The sequence below is a fragment of the Falco peregrinus genome, chromosome 8 (genome assembly GCF_023634155.1).
Source record: "Falco peregrinus isolate bFalPer1 chromosome 8, bFalPer1.pri, whole genome shotgun sequence".
Lineage (NCBI taxonomy): Eukaryota > Metazoa > Chordata > Aves > Falconiformes > Falconidae > Falco > Falco peregrinus.
Window position 1 is genome coordinate 2308108 of NC_073728.1, and position 13048 is coordinate 2321155.

The following is a 13048-nucleotide window of genomic DNA, read 5'->3' on the forward strand; positions in this document are numbered from 1 at the left end:
AATGCACACAGCTTTGAACAGTATTTGTGTAATTCACAAATTTATTATTCAAAAGTAGGATTTTGTGATCGCAACTGTATTGCTGGAATGAACTGTTGAGTGTGTGATCTACAGGGTTGGTTTACTTGCTGTTGTTACTTCTAGATGGTGAACCTGCTCTTAGCCAAGGGGGCAAACATTAATGCTTTTGACAAGAAGGACAGAAGAGCTCTTCACTGGGCAGCGTACATGGGTAAGGCTTGGGCGGCTGCTCCTTCTTTTTAATTTCCTATTCACAGACCAACAGCATGTTTTAAGATACGGACAAGAGCAGACCTGGCCGTGGCAAGTGATCATTGTATTTGCCCTGAAGAGGGAAGGGTTCAGCTGATCTAGACACACACTGCCCATTTATGGTTTTGCAGCTGGTGAGAACTTGGCTGTGATTTCCTTTTTAAGACAGTTGGTTGTGGCTTTCTGTGTTGGTTTTTTCATTTTGGTCTTTTTATTCTGACTCTTAACTCCAGCCTGAAGTGTATTTGGGCTTGAAAAACTGCAGGTTATGTTTGTATCAGTTTTTGCTAAGAACTACTTTATATAAAATGCAGGCAATTAATATCATAAATTCTGCTGATTATGTGTGTTTATTAGCTGAGATATTGTTAGGAAGTGCTCCATAGGCTTTCTTCCTGTTAGGAGCAAATTGTCATCTTTTATTCCAGAGTGGACAAGAGCAACTGATTTGTCCATTCAGAACGTCAGTGGTGTTAGCAAATACTGCTTAATTAGATCAATTGATATTAACATTCCTTTCAAGTTAAAGGAAAATTTCTTACAGTGGGGCATTGCAATTTAAAAATACTAGAACAAGATTGCCTGTGATAGTGGTCATGCTTGTTCAAGAGTGTTTGTGGGCCAAGCAGTATATTCCAGATCGTAATTTGTGAGGTGTTGTGTGGCCTCAGCCAGGAACCCTTTCATCTGACCTGTCAAAATCTTGATTTTAGTCCTGGCACTTTTGGAAATGAGATAATAGGAGATTTCAAACTGTGAGAAAAGCATATTGTGTGGTTTTTTAATATACACAGACAGATGGAAAGACTCTTGGCAACAGCTGTGATTTGGCTTTTGAGCTAGCGAGCTTTGAACTCCATTCTTTAGAGGTGAAAGGCTTTTACATGTGCTGTGCCATTCCGCATCTCTTTTGCTCTTAATTCTTTTTAGAAATTAATGATGTACTTCTCTGAATATTTAGGTAACGTTTAAGGCCTAAGTTAGCAATGGGTTTTAGGAGGCTGTAGCATAATTTGGACAGAATTTAGATAATGAGACCTGAGCATCTTACCCTGTAAACCCTCGCATAGCTTTATGAATGCTTTAAATATCTTTGGGCACTTTGGACTTTGTCTATAAAGTTTCCTAGGTCCTGCACATGACTGGAGCTGCCTCTGTCATGAAGTGCTGTACAAATCATAAAGGACAGATGTCCGTGTATGTCCATATAAAGGACAAATTTATATGGTGGTTGACATACAGTATTTTTAATTCTATTAAAGACAGTTCTGCTTCAACATGAAGCAACAAAGACTACTTCCTCAGTTAGCCTTGGTTTAATTTTGGTGGTGGGGCACTATCTGGGAAGGCGGGCCAGGTGGTTTGACACCTTCAGGGAGAGGAGGAAAAAGAAGATACAGGTGGGTTATAAACTGCATTTTGAGATGTTCAGCTCTTTCCTTATATTCTGTAGGATCTGATTCAGGGCTAAGCATTTAACTCCTGAAGACAGATGTTCCATCAACCTGGCAGACAGCTCTCGATCTGTGTGGCTGTTATTGCAATTATTTTAGTTTGCAGGCTGAGTATACATGTATGGATTATAAGTTCAGATTCAAACATTTGTAAATCTATATTCAGTATTTTTTTCGCACAGTTTTGAGTTAATGAGACAATTTTGCAGAGTCAAAAACATTATCCAGAGGTCAGTGGATTCAGTAGAAAATCTTGTGTTTATATTGGTAGACTTTGGATCAGATTCTGCACTCACTTGAAATTTAGTTTTCTGTTTGTCCTCAGTGGTGCTAGAAAAGAGCATTCATTTATTAAAGTTATTTTGTATTGCTAACAAAAAACAAGTGTTAGCCAGTTGTGTTTGCAGGTGATGTCACCAGGATGCTGTTTTGGGAGACTTGTATCGTCACGCTCCTGTGTGCTCACTGTTTTTTCTGTAACAGGGAGAACAAAGCACAAACTGTTATTTTTGGAGAAATAAGTGGAAAAGAGGTGTGGTTTTGTTTTTTTAATGACTGGAAAACTAATCCAGTAAAGAAATATTTGACACATCTGGTGAGGGTGAATGCATGGTTTTCTTGACAAGGCCTGGAGCTAGGATTAAGAACATTGACGAAAATGGGGCTTTTTTCCCTTATAAAACTGTGGGAGCATTGTGAAACAGCACCAAAAAGGGCAGTGCATTAGCAAGAAAGCTGTAATCTGGGAGAAGTGATGCTGTAGGATGGTATACTCATTGTTTACTATCTTTCATCTTTTTAAGGTCACCTGGAAGTTGTTGCCTTGCTGATTAATCATGGTGCAGAAGTGACTTGTAAAGACAAGAAGGGTTACACCCCACTTCATGCAGCTGCATCCAATGGGCAGATTAACATTGTGAAACACCTTCTTAACCTGGGGGTAGAGGTATGTGGTAACCTGTTCTTCGTGGCTTCCATGTTTCTCCGTATTTGGACATATTATTTTCTTCTTTCTTATGGATGCTGCTACAGATACTGGCAGAGATTCTAAAGAAAACCTGTTTTCAGGACCACCTTGTGCTTCATGTGGTCGGTTAGTTCAAGAGCCAGCAAACGTTTTGGAATAAAGAATGCCTGATACGGACAGTAAATTCCAGGCTGCCTTGCTAAAGAAATCAGGAAATATGTGCTATTCCTGCAGAGGAAGATGGAATAGTGAAATTTCCCTTGGCTCAAGATTCCCTTTGATATGATGAGCCGTTGTTCTCAGCATATACACTGTATACTTTAATAAACAGCAGTTCAGGCTGATTTAGTTTAGGGACCTGTATTTCCTCAGTAGCTGATGGAGGGATTATTTTCACTCTGGAAAAGAAATTTTTTTTTCAGGGCACAGATTTCTCTTAGTGTAATACTGTCAACTCAGTGGTTCAAAGCAGCAGTGAGATGACCAGAAGAGCCTGCACTGGTTAATCAGTGATGTCAAATAAAGCCATTGCATTTGCCATTGCATTTTCAGCTGACTTGACCTGCCAAAAAAATGTCAGAAGTCTGTGTTCACAGGCTGTTGACTGTGAAGTTGAAGGGCAATAGGTGTTTCCTGTTATTAGCAGTACTGTGCTAATAACTACCTTGAACTTCCACGTTCTCCACCACTGGGGAGATGATCTTTGAGACGTCTGTATTTCATGGAAGGGTATTCATGTCATCCCCGAGTCTTTTGTACAGTCTGTCTTGCCCTATTTTACAGAACGGCAGTTGAATACCAAGTTGGTCATCAAGTAATATAATCTTAATTACATCTTTATAATACTGAGCTAATGGAAGCGGTTTCTTATTGAAGTGAAAATGGCTGTACATTTTCACCTTCCCTTTACTCGGATGCCTTCACTCCCTTCCCAAAAGAAATCTGTGGAAAGAACTCTTAAGCCTAATTCTGTTAACAAAAATACAGTAGTCACTGGTTTAATTTATTTATTTTTTTTTTTTTAATAAAGATTGTGAGCTTTTGTTTATTCTGCTTTCCCCGCTTATATGTAAAAGCTTTCCAGCTTGTTAGAACTTTTGTCATCATCATCATTACATAGTCCTGCTGTCAGCTTTAGGCTTCATACTGGCTTTTAGAAATCGCCAGTAGGATAAAAAGTTAATAATAGTAAAGGTAAAGCATGCCAAATTAAGCTCTCTGCGAGTATATTTTTGTCAATGAAATTTGCTGGTGAGAAATACGCCCTATGACAGTTCAAGCCTCCAGCTATTTCCATTTGCAGTATGTGGTGCATTATGTAAAATGGTAAGCTGATGTCTGTAATTTTAACTGTGTCTCCTTGTCTCATTTTAGATTGATGAAATGAACATCTACGGAAATACTGCACTTCACATTGCCTGTTACAATGGTCAGGATTCTGTTGTTAATGAGCTGATTGACTATGGTGCTAATGTAAATCAGCCTAATAATAGTGGATTCACTCCCTTGCATTTTGCTGCTGCCTCCACTCACGGAGCACTGTGTCTTGAACTACTAGTGAATAATGGGGCAGATGTTAACATTCAGGTAAAACTTGCGTTGTAGCTCTTCAGTGTTACTTTACCCTGTTTGCATACCTCAGGAGACTGGAAACTATAAGAATTAGAGCATGGTTTTAAATCCTTGATGGAGCTAGAGTGATGCCAAGAATGTTGATCATTGAACTTTTTGGATAAGATTACTCCCTGGCAGAGGAGCTCTCAGTGCCTTGATAAATATGAGGGCAGCTTTAAACTCTAGGCCAGCCACTCTCCTGAAGGCTTGAACCACTACTAAAATATAGTCCTGGGAGCTCTGTCAAAATGTTATCTCAGGGAGTGGTGGTAAGTCAAGGAACTGCTCCTTTCTGGTGTCTTCCTTGCCCCTACAGTACAGATTTAATTACATCTGATTCGAAAAAGCTCCTTTTGACTTTCCCAGCAAAGCAGGACCTGGAAGTTGCTTGTTTACCTATTTTAGAGCCTGAGTTTAAAAGGTCTGATTCTTTTTAGGGTATCTGAATGCTTTTGAATACAATCAATACATGTCGATGAAGCTGAAAGGGACTTGCTGTAATCCAGCAGAGGGTACTGGTATAATTACCAGAAGACTTGAGATCTCTGAGTTCATATAAGATCTCAACTGCTTTAAACTTCGTTTCTGTTTTCCATCTGTAAAACTGGTCTCCTAGCATTTAACACCTCTGGCGAGTCCCTTGGGATCAGTGAATAGTCAGTGCACTATTTAAACTCAGAATTATTAAAATGAAATTAGGGATTGTGCTTGCCAATGAATGTAAAACCCCCTGCTGGTAAACAAGATGTGATGTGAGTAGTGGGACTGGCACCACCTTCCCTCGCTATTACCTCAGCTCCTCGGTTTCCCCAGTCTCAGTTTCTTTTTCTAGAACCCAAAATGTTGATCTCTACTCATTGTACCTTCCCTTTCACAAAGCTTCCCTGTTTTCTGATTGTCTTTTGTAGACATCCTGGTTTTGATTGCATGGAAATTTAGGAATAAAAGCTTTTTAATGCAGTGGCTTTTATTCTGGGATGTATCTGTAAAATGCAGATTGATAAACAGGATTTGGTTTTTGAATCTCGGAGACTGCTTCTGCTTAGGTTTATGGTTCCTTTGCTTTTCTTTATTCCCCTCTTTGCAGGGATTAGGGAAAATAATGACTGAATGGGAAACATTATTTTAAAATAATATTCAAGAATAATACATCGTATATCTGTAAGTTTCAAATAATAATTAATATTTAATAATATTTAAATACTTTAATAATAATAATAATAATAATTAATACCTGTGTCCAGCCAGGCTGTAAGGTCCTGTGTCCAGCCCATTTCCTACTCATCGCTGAGGAACTGTTTTACTTGCATGCACTTACTGTCACATAAAGATTCGGTCCTACAGACTTTGGAGGCCAGTGAGGTTTTGTCTGAAGAGTAGCTATAAGGTGTTGAGCTGAGAGACTTCAAATTTTTACCACCGCTTTACATGCTAAATGGCTTTATGTTTTGTTTCTGTTAGAGTAAGGATGGGAAGAGCCCGCTGCACATGACAGCTGTCCATGGGAGGTTCACGCGCTCGCAGACCCTCATTCAGAACGGTGAGTTTCTGCGCCTGTTTAACAGCTCTCCGAGAGAAAAGGCATTTCCAAGGTTGCGGTTTGTAGTTGTTCTGACCCAGAGTGCCAGTGGGCTGTCCTGAGAGCTGCTCAGCTCTCTGTCAGCGTCTGGCTTTGAGTTGCACTGACAGCTCTCATTCCTGCGTGTCATCGCAAGTTGAGATTTTGCTGGTTAACAGAACCCCACATTTGTCCAGCTGACATGGCCCAGCTGAGCTGTTGTGATTCTCAACCTGAAAACAAGTATTCAGAGCTGTATTTAGGTCTTTTATTCTGCTGAGAAGCAGGCACGACTTTCTTTCTCAAATGATTTAAAAACTGAAAAAAAGAAAAATTTTCTAGTTGTCCTCCCTTGGGAACGATGGTGTTCTTAGAGCTCAGAGCGTTTTCTCTACTGTCCACTCAGCAGCTGTCCTGTCACCTCCCTTAGCCCTGCTCCTCGCCCTGTCTTCATTAAGTGTTGAATAAATACTCAGGAGGGTGGACCAGCACCACCTTGTTTGTTCTGGTACAGCCAGGATTCCTGATTATCAGTCATTTATCAGGTATCTCTTTTGCCCAAGAATACTAGAGTGTAACTAATATTATTGTTGGAGATCTGGCAGAGGTCTGTTTCCAGCTGACAGAGGTTGCTCTTACTGGTTCTTTGCTTACACTTCAGATAGTGGCCTGGGGTGGCTGGGTTGGGTGGTTGGGTTTTTTTGGTTGTTTTCCAAAATCCAGATGTGGAACTTAAGTGTGAGGTGTTGAAGAGGGCTGAACAGTTACACTGGAAATGTAACAGCACGTTTACACAAGACTGTGTTTTAAAATGGAGGTCTTCAGTACACCATGCTTCTTTCAGGTTGTCATGCAAATTGTTGTCGTATCTCTCCTTGGATAAATAAAATAGACATAATAAAAGGAGTTTGGGCAAACTGGAAGAGACCGTGCTTTAATGCAATTTTTAGTTGTTTAGTCCGATACGCTGTCTGACTTACAGCTGTTGTTTGCTGTCGGTTGGATTTGTGGGTGAAAGGACTGGCAGTTCTTCATCCATCCTTCACGCCTCTCTGCTCTTCAAGTTACTTGGGTTTCGCTTCTTTCTTCGTTTGCTGCCCCTCTAATTTTAGTCTTGTACTCAGATCTGATTGCAAGTGACTTTATGCCTCATTGCCATGGGATATTATGGAAGAAAGAAATAGCAAGGATAGAAAGAAATGGAGTTTCATTCTGCGGTATTTAATGAGTTGACTAAAGAGGTCTGAATTTCTGGCTGCTGTCTGTAGTAACTTGTAGAGGAAGAATGGATTACCTTAAGATTGGGAAATTGCAAGTGAGATACCTATCTTTAAAAATGGTGAAAAAGAAAATCTGGCTGATTTTACATAGATCAGCCAAAAATTCTGAAATGAGCAAATGAACAAACTGTTTTTAAACACTTAGGGAGGATCTGGGCAATATCTGGCATAGATTTCTCAAGAGTAAAATACGCCAAAACATCGTAATTCTCTTCTACAGCAGGGTAACAGGCTCTGTGAACGCAGGACAGTCCTCTGACTTTTGTGTGGGCAGGTGGTGTTCATGGAAACCTCCGCTGGGGGAGGCTCCACCCCAGGGAACCTCTTCCAGCATCTCACTGACCTTTATTTCTGTTCAAAATTGCTGTGTAGTGCTTTACTAGAACTTACTGCCATTATGGCCTGCTATCTCCTGTGAATAGTGGACATGCAGTAAATATTACTGTATCCTGATGTTAGCAAGACTTTTTACAAGCTTTCATAAAGTATTCTCACAGCAAACTAGTGGGCTATTAAAATATTACAGTGTTGATGCATAACTAGTTGAAAAACTACTCTTTGGACATTATTAATACAGGGGTTGTTGCTGAAATGGAAGGTGCAGTGAGGGGTTTTTCCGTTTCCCTCCTGGGTCTGGAACTATCCAGTATTTTCATTAACAGCTTTGATAGTGGAATAGAAAATGTGCTTTTAACATTTGGAGAAAACACGCAGTTGGGAGAGACTGTTAGTTTGGCAGAAGGCGGAGTCAGAATGGAAAATGTTCCTGTCAGGTTGGCGACAGAAGCTGTAGCAGAGGTGAAGCAAAGGAGGCATGCCCCACGAGGGGGGGCGGCTGCAGCGGTGCCCAACGGCAGCAGCTGGCTGGGGGGCGGCTTCCCGGGAAAGGAGCTGGGGCTTGTAGAGCATCAGAAGCTTGTTGACCACAAGTCCACAGTGGCGTGGTGCTTAAAAGGAATGGTCAGCCGTGTGCGTGGTGCTGTGCGACGTACAGGAGTGTATAGATAGGGCTGTAGCCAGCGGCCATGAGGTAATCCTTTTGCTCAGCTCGGAGCTGGGAGACGTCAGCTGTAGTACTGTTTCTGGCTTTTGACATTTTGCTTGCAGAAGTATGTGAGCCAGCTGGAGAGGACTGGGGGAAGGACAGGAAAAGTTGGAGTACAAACCTGGCTTACAAGGGGAGACTGAAAAAATTACAGTTCCTTGGTCCAAAAAGAAAACAAGGACTTGATAGCAATCTTTGCATGGGTCAAAAGCCGCAGCGGAGAAGAACGGAATAATGTATTTTTCCTGCTTGTGAGGATAGAACATGAGACAACAGGCTTAAATAGCAACAGGGAAAGTTCTACTCAGGCACTGTTTGGTTGTTCTTTGGTGAGATGCCGAGAAGGCACATAGCACACTTGTTTGCAGCGTGTTCCTGATGGCCTCTTGAACGAATTTATTTCTATTTAACATTGTTGTCTTAAAGGTAAGGTTGAGTGTCAACACCTTTAGGAATGAGGACGTTGTTTCAGCATTTTATTGTTAGTTTAATTCAAGGCATCTACTTATACCTTTGGATGAGCAGCAAGTCTGAAACGTGTACTTGATCACTGTGTGCCATCCTGCTCACCTGTCTCCCACCATTCCCCCCCAACCCCCCCGCCAACAGTGCAGTGGGAAAGGGAGGTGAAAATGCTGCTGCCAGACCACGTGTGGTACCAGGGGCTGACAGCGGACAGCTTGCTGTGGGCTGGCTCTTGGTCTGTGAAATTTAGAGTCTCTGTGGCTGGACTGGTTATGCTGCATTCTCTAGAGAGAAATAACGGTTGTGGTCACCGGTTCATGCTTAATCTTCCAGTGTTAAACTGTATGAAAATGTCTTTTGCAGGAGGGGAAATTGACTGTGTTGATAAGGATGGTAACACCCCTCTGCATGTGGCTGCAAGATACGGACATGAGCTTTTGATTAACACTCTCATAACCAGCGGAGCTGATACTGCCAAGTAGGTGGCTGAAGTGGAGCTGTTTGTAATGATCAAGTGTTCTGTCTGACGCCTGGAAACGGTTACTCCTCACGTTCTGAAGTGTGAAGGTTAAAATGGATAAGCATAATTGTACTGTCCTTCACTGGGTGACACGAGGCTAAAATCTGGACACTTGGGAAGTGTGGAGAGGAAGAAGCCCTGCTAAATTGCTCTTGTGCCCAGTTACACACTGTAGTATGTAGTACTAGTACTGCTAGTAGTACAAGTACTGCTTCTTTTTCCTAAAGCATTGCTATGACACAGTGGTATATAATGTACCTGAAGTACATAGGCATATAAAGTGCATCTTGATCCCAGTTGTTCCAGAAAGTCTGTAGCGATGAGTTTGTAAAGGAAATGTAATTAAAAAAAAATCAGGTGCCTTCCAAAGGAATTGTATGCCTGTTCCGTAGTATCTAAAATAACCTAATGTTTAGTGGCCTGTTACACGTGGTGGTTATCTTTTTGTCTTATATCTTTTGGAATGACATAGGATAATCCATAGCAATGCAGTATTGCAAAGCAGATGATACCAAGTATTTCTGATCTCGGTATAATTACAGCCTGTCTTGATATTACATGGTTTCTGATATTAGGTGGCTGAAACAATAGAACTGCTTTTATCACTTGTGATTGGGAGTCTTTTTTGACTAGAAGGACAAGGACTTGAAATTAGACAGATTTATAAACACTGATAGTGCTTTCTGCTTTAATATTTTGTTTGGGTTTTTTTTTTTTCTCTTGCACATGTGTCAAGACTGCACCCACAATGTGATGTGTTGTCATCTCGAACATTGGCAGGTGCTTGACTTTTAAGAGTACTTGAGTATTGGTTACTTATGGCCTGTCAAAAGAAAGTAGCAAACCTGAAGGTGGACAAAGCGGGCTGTAAGACCAGAATAATGCAATGCCATGAGGGATATCTGTGCCAGGTGTTAAAGGGACCATAGGATTTCACGAATGTAAGTTTTTGGCAATTACCTGCACATACCTCCAAAATGTAATTTAAGAGTCTTCTACCTAGAACCTACCATAGAATTCAGTGACTTCTCTTGACTTACCTAGTTAGGAAAACCTGCTTTCAGATGCAAATTAGCTGGTTTTAATTTTGAAGATACTTGCAGCTCTCTGTATTTTGTTTGTTTGCTTGATAATATTTGAGAAAGTGGCACATTTGCCCATATTCCTTTATCAAGTATGACTGTCACCATGCAAACTCGGAAGATGGAACAGATCCTCAGTTGGCATGGATAATGAAATTCCACGTCACTCGCTTTTATCACTATAGCCAGCATGAGGATCTTGGTGTCTAAATAGCTGTGTATTTTTCCTAGCCCTTTCTCCATACATTTCATCAGTCTGTCTCTTATCTTAAGGTTTAAAGGAAAAATGACGTGCAGTGGGATAGCCCACTCTTGGAATCAGGGTGATCTAGTCAGAAATTTCTATTTCACACTTGGGTGACTGGAACATTGATAGAATAAAATCCTTTTTCCAGCAGCAGAAATAAGTGAAATAAGAAGTTGGCTCAGAGATACCAGGCAGATGCTACTGTCTGTGCTAAACAAGGATCGCTGAAATGCTGGGGAAGGGCTTTCATATGTGCTGCATGTAAATAACTCTGGCTGAGCTCCCCAGATTGGCTTTGAAAAGAAAATTCTGCAGCATTGTTAGCAACAACAACTGCAGACAGCTTGGTCAGTCTTTTTGAGGCAGCTGCATTTAAAGGAAAAGTGTGTAAGTGGTGGGAGGAACCAGTGTGAACAGCGTTATAGAAGTGTGACACTGGTTAGCAGATGTGCAGATAGTGTATATTGATGGAAACCAGCCAAAACGTATGGTGGGTGGAAATCTTGACTGAAAAGAAGAAAAATACAGCTTTAGATAACTAGGTGGAGGAGGAGATAGAGGGAGATGGATGTGGAAAGAAGCACGGCAATACAGAATGTCCAATGTTAGCTTAAATGAATCCACAGCTAAAAAATGCAACCTGTTTATACAGTTGCAGCAGCTTGGTGGAGCTTGTGCCGTTTCCGTCAAAGAACGGGCTGTCAGACTGCCTTTTAGTTGTTTAACTGGGATCTAGATGCTGACACTAGTAATATCAAAATTTATACAGCGCCACAAGTCGGCTCCTCAGTGTAGTAAGGCAGCAAGGAGGACGCATTTAATGTGAAGACAGAGGAAGGATGGGCTTGTGGATTCTGGAAAGATTAAGTTTTTTAAAAACTTACAAACCAAAATTAGTTAGATCTATGTACAAAATGTTGGAGAGAGCGACATATCTCTACAAACATCCACTTTCATTTTTGTCTAAAGCTTCATAAGTAACTATGATTTATGGTGAGTCTTGCAGAAAGACAGATTCCTTCATCTTTGGGTCTGTATCTGAAATCCTCTTCCGTAGGGTGATCGTACTCTCCCATCCAGTTCTCTTGCAGAAATGAAGGAGACCTATGAATCCACCTGCTGTTGTTTGAGACTTGCCATTTTTCAAAAACCTGTCTGCTGAAGCCGGCAGTAGATGATAATCTTGTCACCGTAGTTGCTGTCAGAGGCTCCATGTTTGTGCGCGCTTGGAGGACTGCCTGTAGGATAGTTTTTCTAGAATAACAAGATGCTTTTCACAAAAGCAACGCTAAATGGCAGAAGCCAAGATGTCCAAATCCAAAAGTCTTCTAAGACAGTAAACACCGGCATGCTTCGGCACCGAACTGGGATAATTTGCCGATGTAAATACAAGCTGCTGAGTGCTCAGCCTGTTTGAAAGCTGTGTGGTTGCCTGGTACAGATTTAGCTCAGTGATAGATGGCCGACCTTTTTTTTTTTTTTTAACCCAGCATGTCTGCTCTGAGGAGTATATAGTGTAATTAAGAAGAGGGTCATTTGTTAAACAGGTGGAAAAAAGGAAAGGGTGTGTGAGGAGAGTAGCTGGAGCAAATAGGAAAATCAGGCCTTTAGTTCTTAGGATGTGGGAAGAAAACTGTGTGTGTTGTGGCAGCCTAAAGGGAAGCGTGAACAGCCATCAGCGACCCCAGCCCTGGGGGAGGGAGGGGGAAGAAGGGGAGGCTTTGAAAACCCACCCGAGAGTTATCTAAAGGATGCTAACTGCAGGAAAAATGGATTTCAGAAACAACATTGAGAAGATTTTGACATTTACTTTTACCTCAGAATGGCATTTGCAGTATGTGTAGCTGATGCAGAAATTTGTGCATCCCACACTGGGAAATTGACTCCGAGCAATAATCTGCGCTCTTGCTACGTTAGCTTTTGCCTTGAATTTTTAGAAACCTTCCTGCCACATTCTGTTCAAAGTGTAATGCCAAGATTTTGCTGTATCAGAATATTTTTAACTCCCGAGAAGGCTGGTAAAGAAATACAGATAAAAATAAATGGCAGGCAGCAAGGAAGAATCTTCCTCGCAAAGGATGAAAATGCTGCCTTTGTGGCAGGTTTTGCTATGTTGTGTCTGTGTGCAACCCGCATTTTCACATGACTCCGTGTAACGAGGCTGTTGTGCCTTTCAGGTGTGGGATCCACAACATGTTCCCTTTACACTTAGCAGCGCTGAATGCTCACTCAGACTGCTGCAGGAAATTGTTGTCGTCGGGTAAGTAAATCCTGGGCTGTCTGTGGAGCTCCAGTAGTGTGTGTGTGTCTGCTGCTTACGGTCCCATTATACTGGTTGTTGTGGACTGTTGAAGTGGAAGGCTTCCTGTGCTGTGGGTGTCTGGCTGTGTGGTCTGGTGTGCGGGAGCACGCGAGGCTTTCCTAACAGCATGCTGGTACTTCCTCCACCCTGTACTGTTCGTGCCTGAAGCTCTTTTCTCCTGGCAGGTTCAGAGAGTTTATATTAATTCCCCAGGAGGAGGGAGGAAATTTAGGACCCTCTT

At 41.6% G+C, this 13048-nt stretch overlaps 1 protein-coding gene across 6 annotated transcripts in view; it reads left to right on the forward strand.

Annotated features, from left to right (window-relative positions):
* ANKRD44 (ankyrin repeat domain 44) overlaps window positions 1-13048 on the forward strand; it is a 143936-nt gene that overhangs the window by 85942 nt on the left and 44946 nt on the right. For all 6 annotated transcript variants that reach the window (XR_008748373.1, XM_055811787.1, XM_055811790.1 and 3 more), the window contains exons 6-11: window positions 145-232; window positions 2531-2673; window positions 4069-4281; window positions 5770-5848; window positions 9020-9134; window positions 12683-12765. Coding sequence is in view for 5 of the 6 variants with exons in the window: in XM_055811787.1 (XP_055667762.1) it covers window positions 145-232; window positions 2531-2673; window positions 4069-4281; window positions 5770-5848; window positions 9020-9134; window positions 12683-12765 (721 nt within the window). In the remaining variant the exon portion in view is untranslated. The remainder of the gene's footprint in view (window positions 1-144; window positions 233-2530; window positions 2674-4068; window positions 4282-5769; window positions 5849-9019; window positions 9135-12682; window positions 12766-13048) is intronic.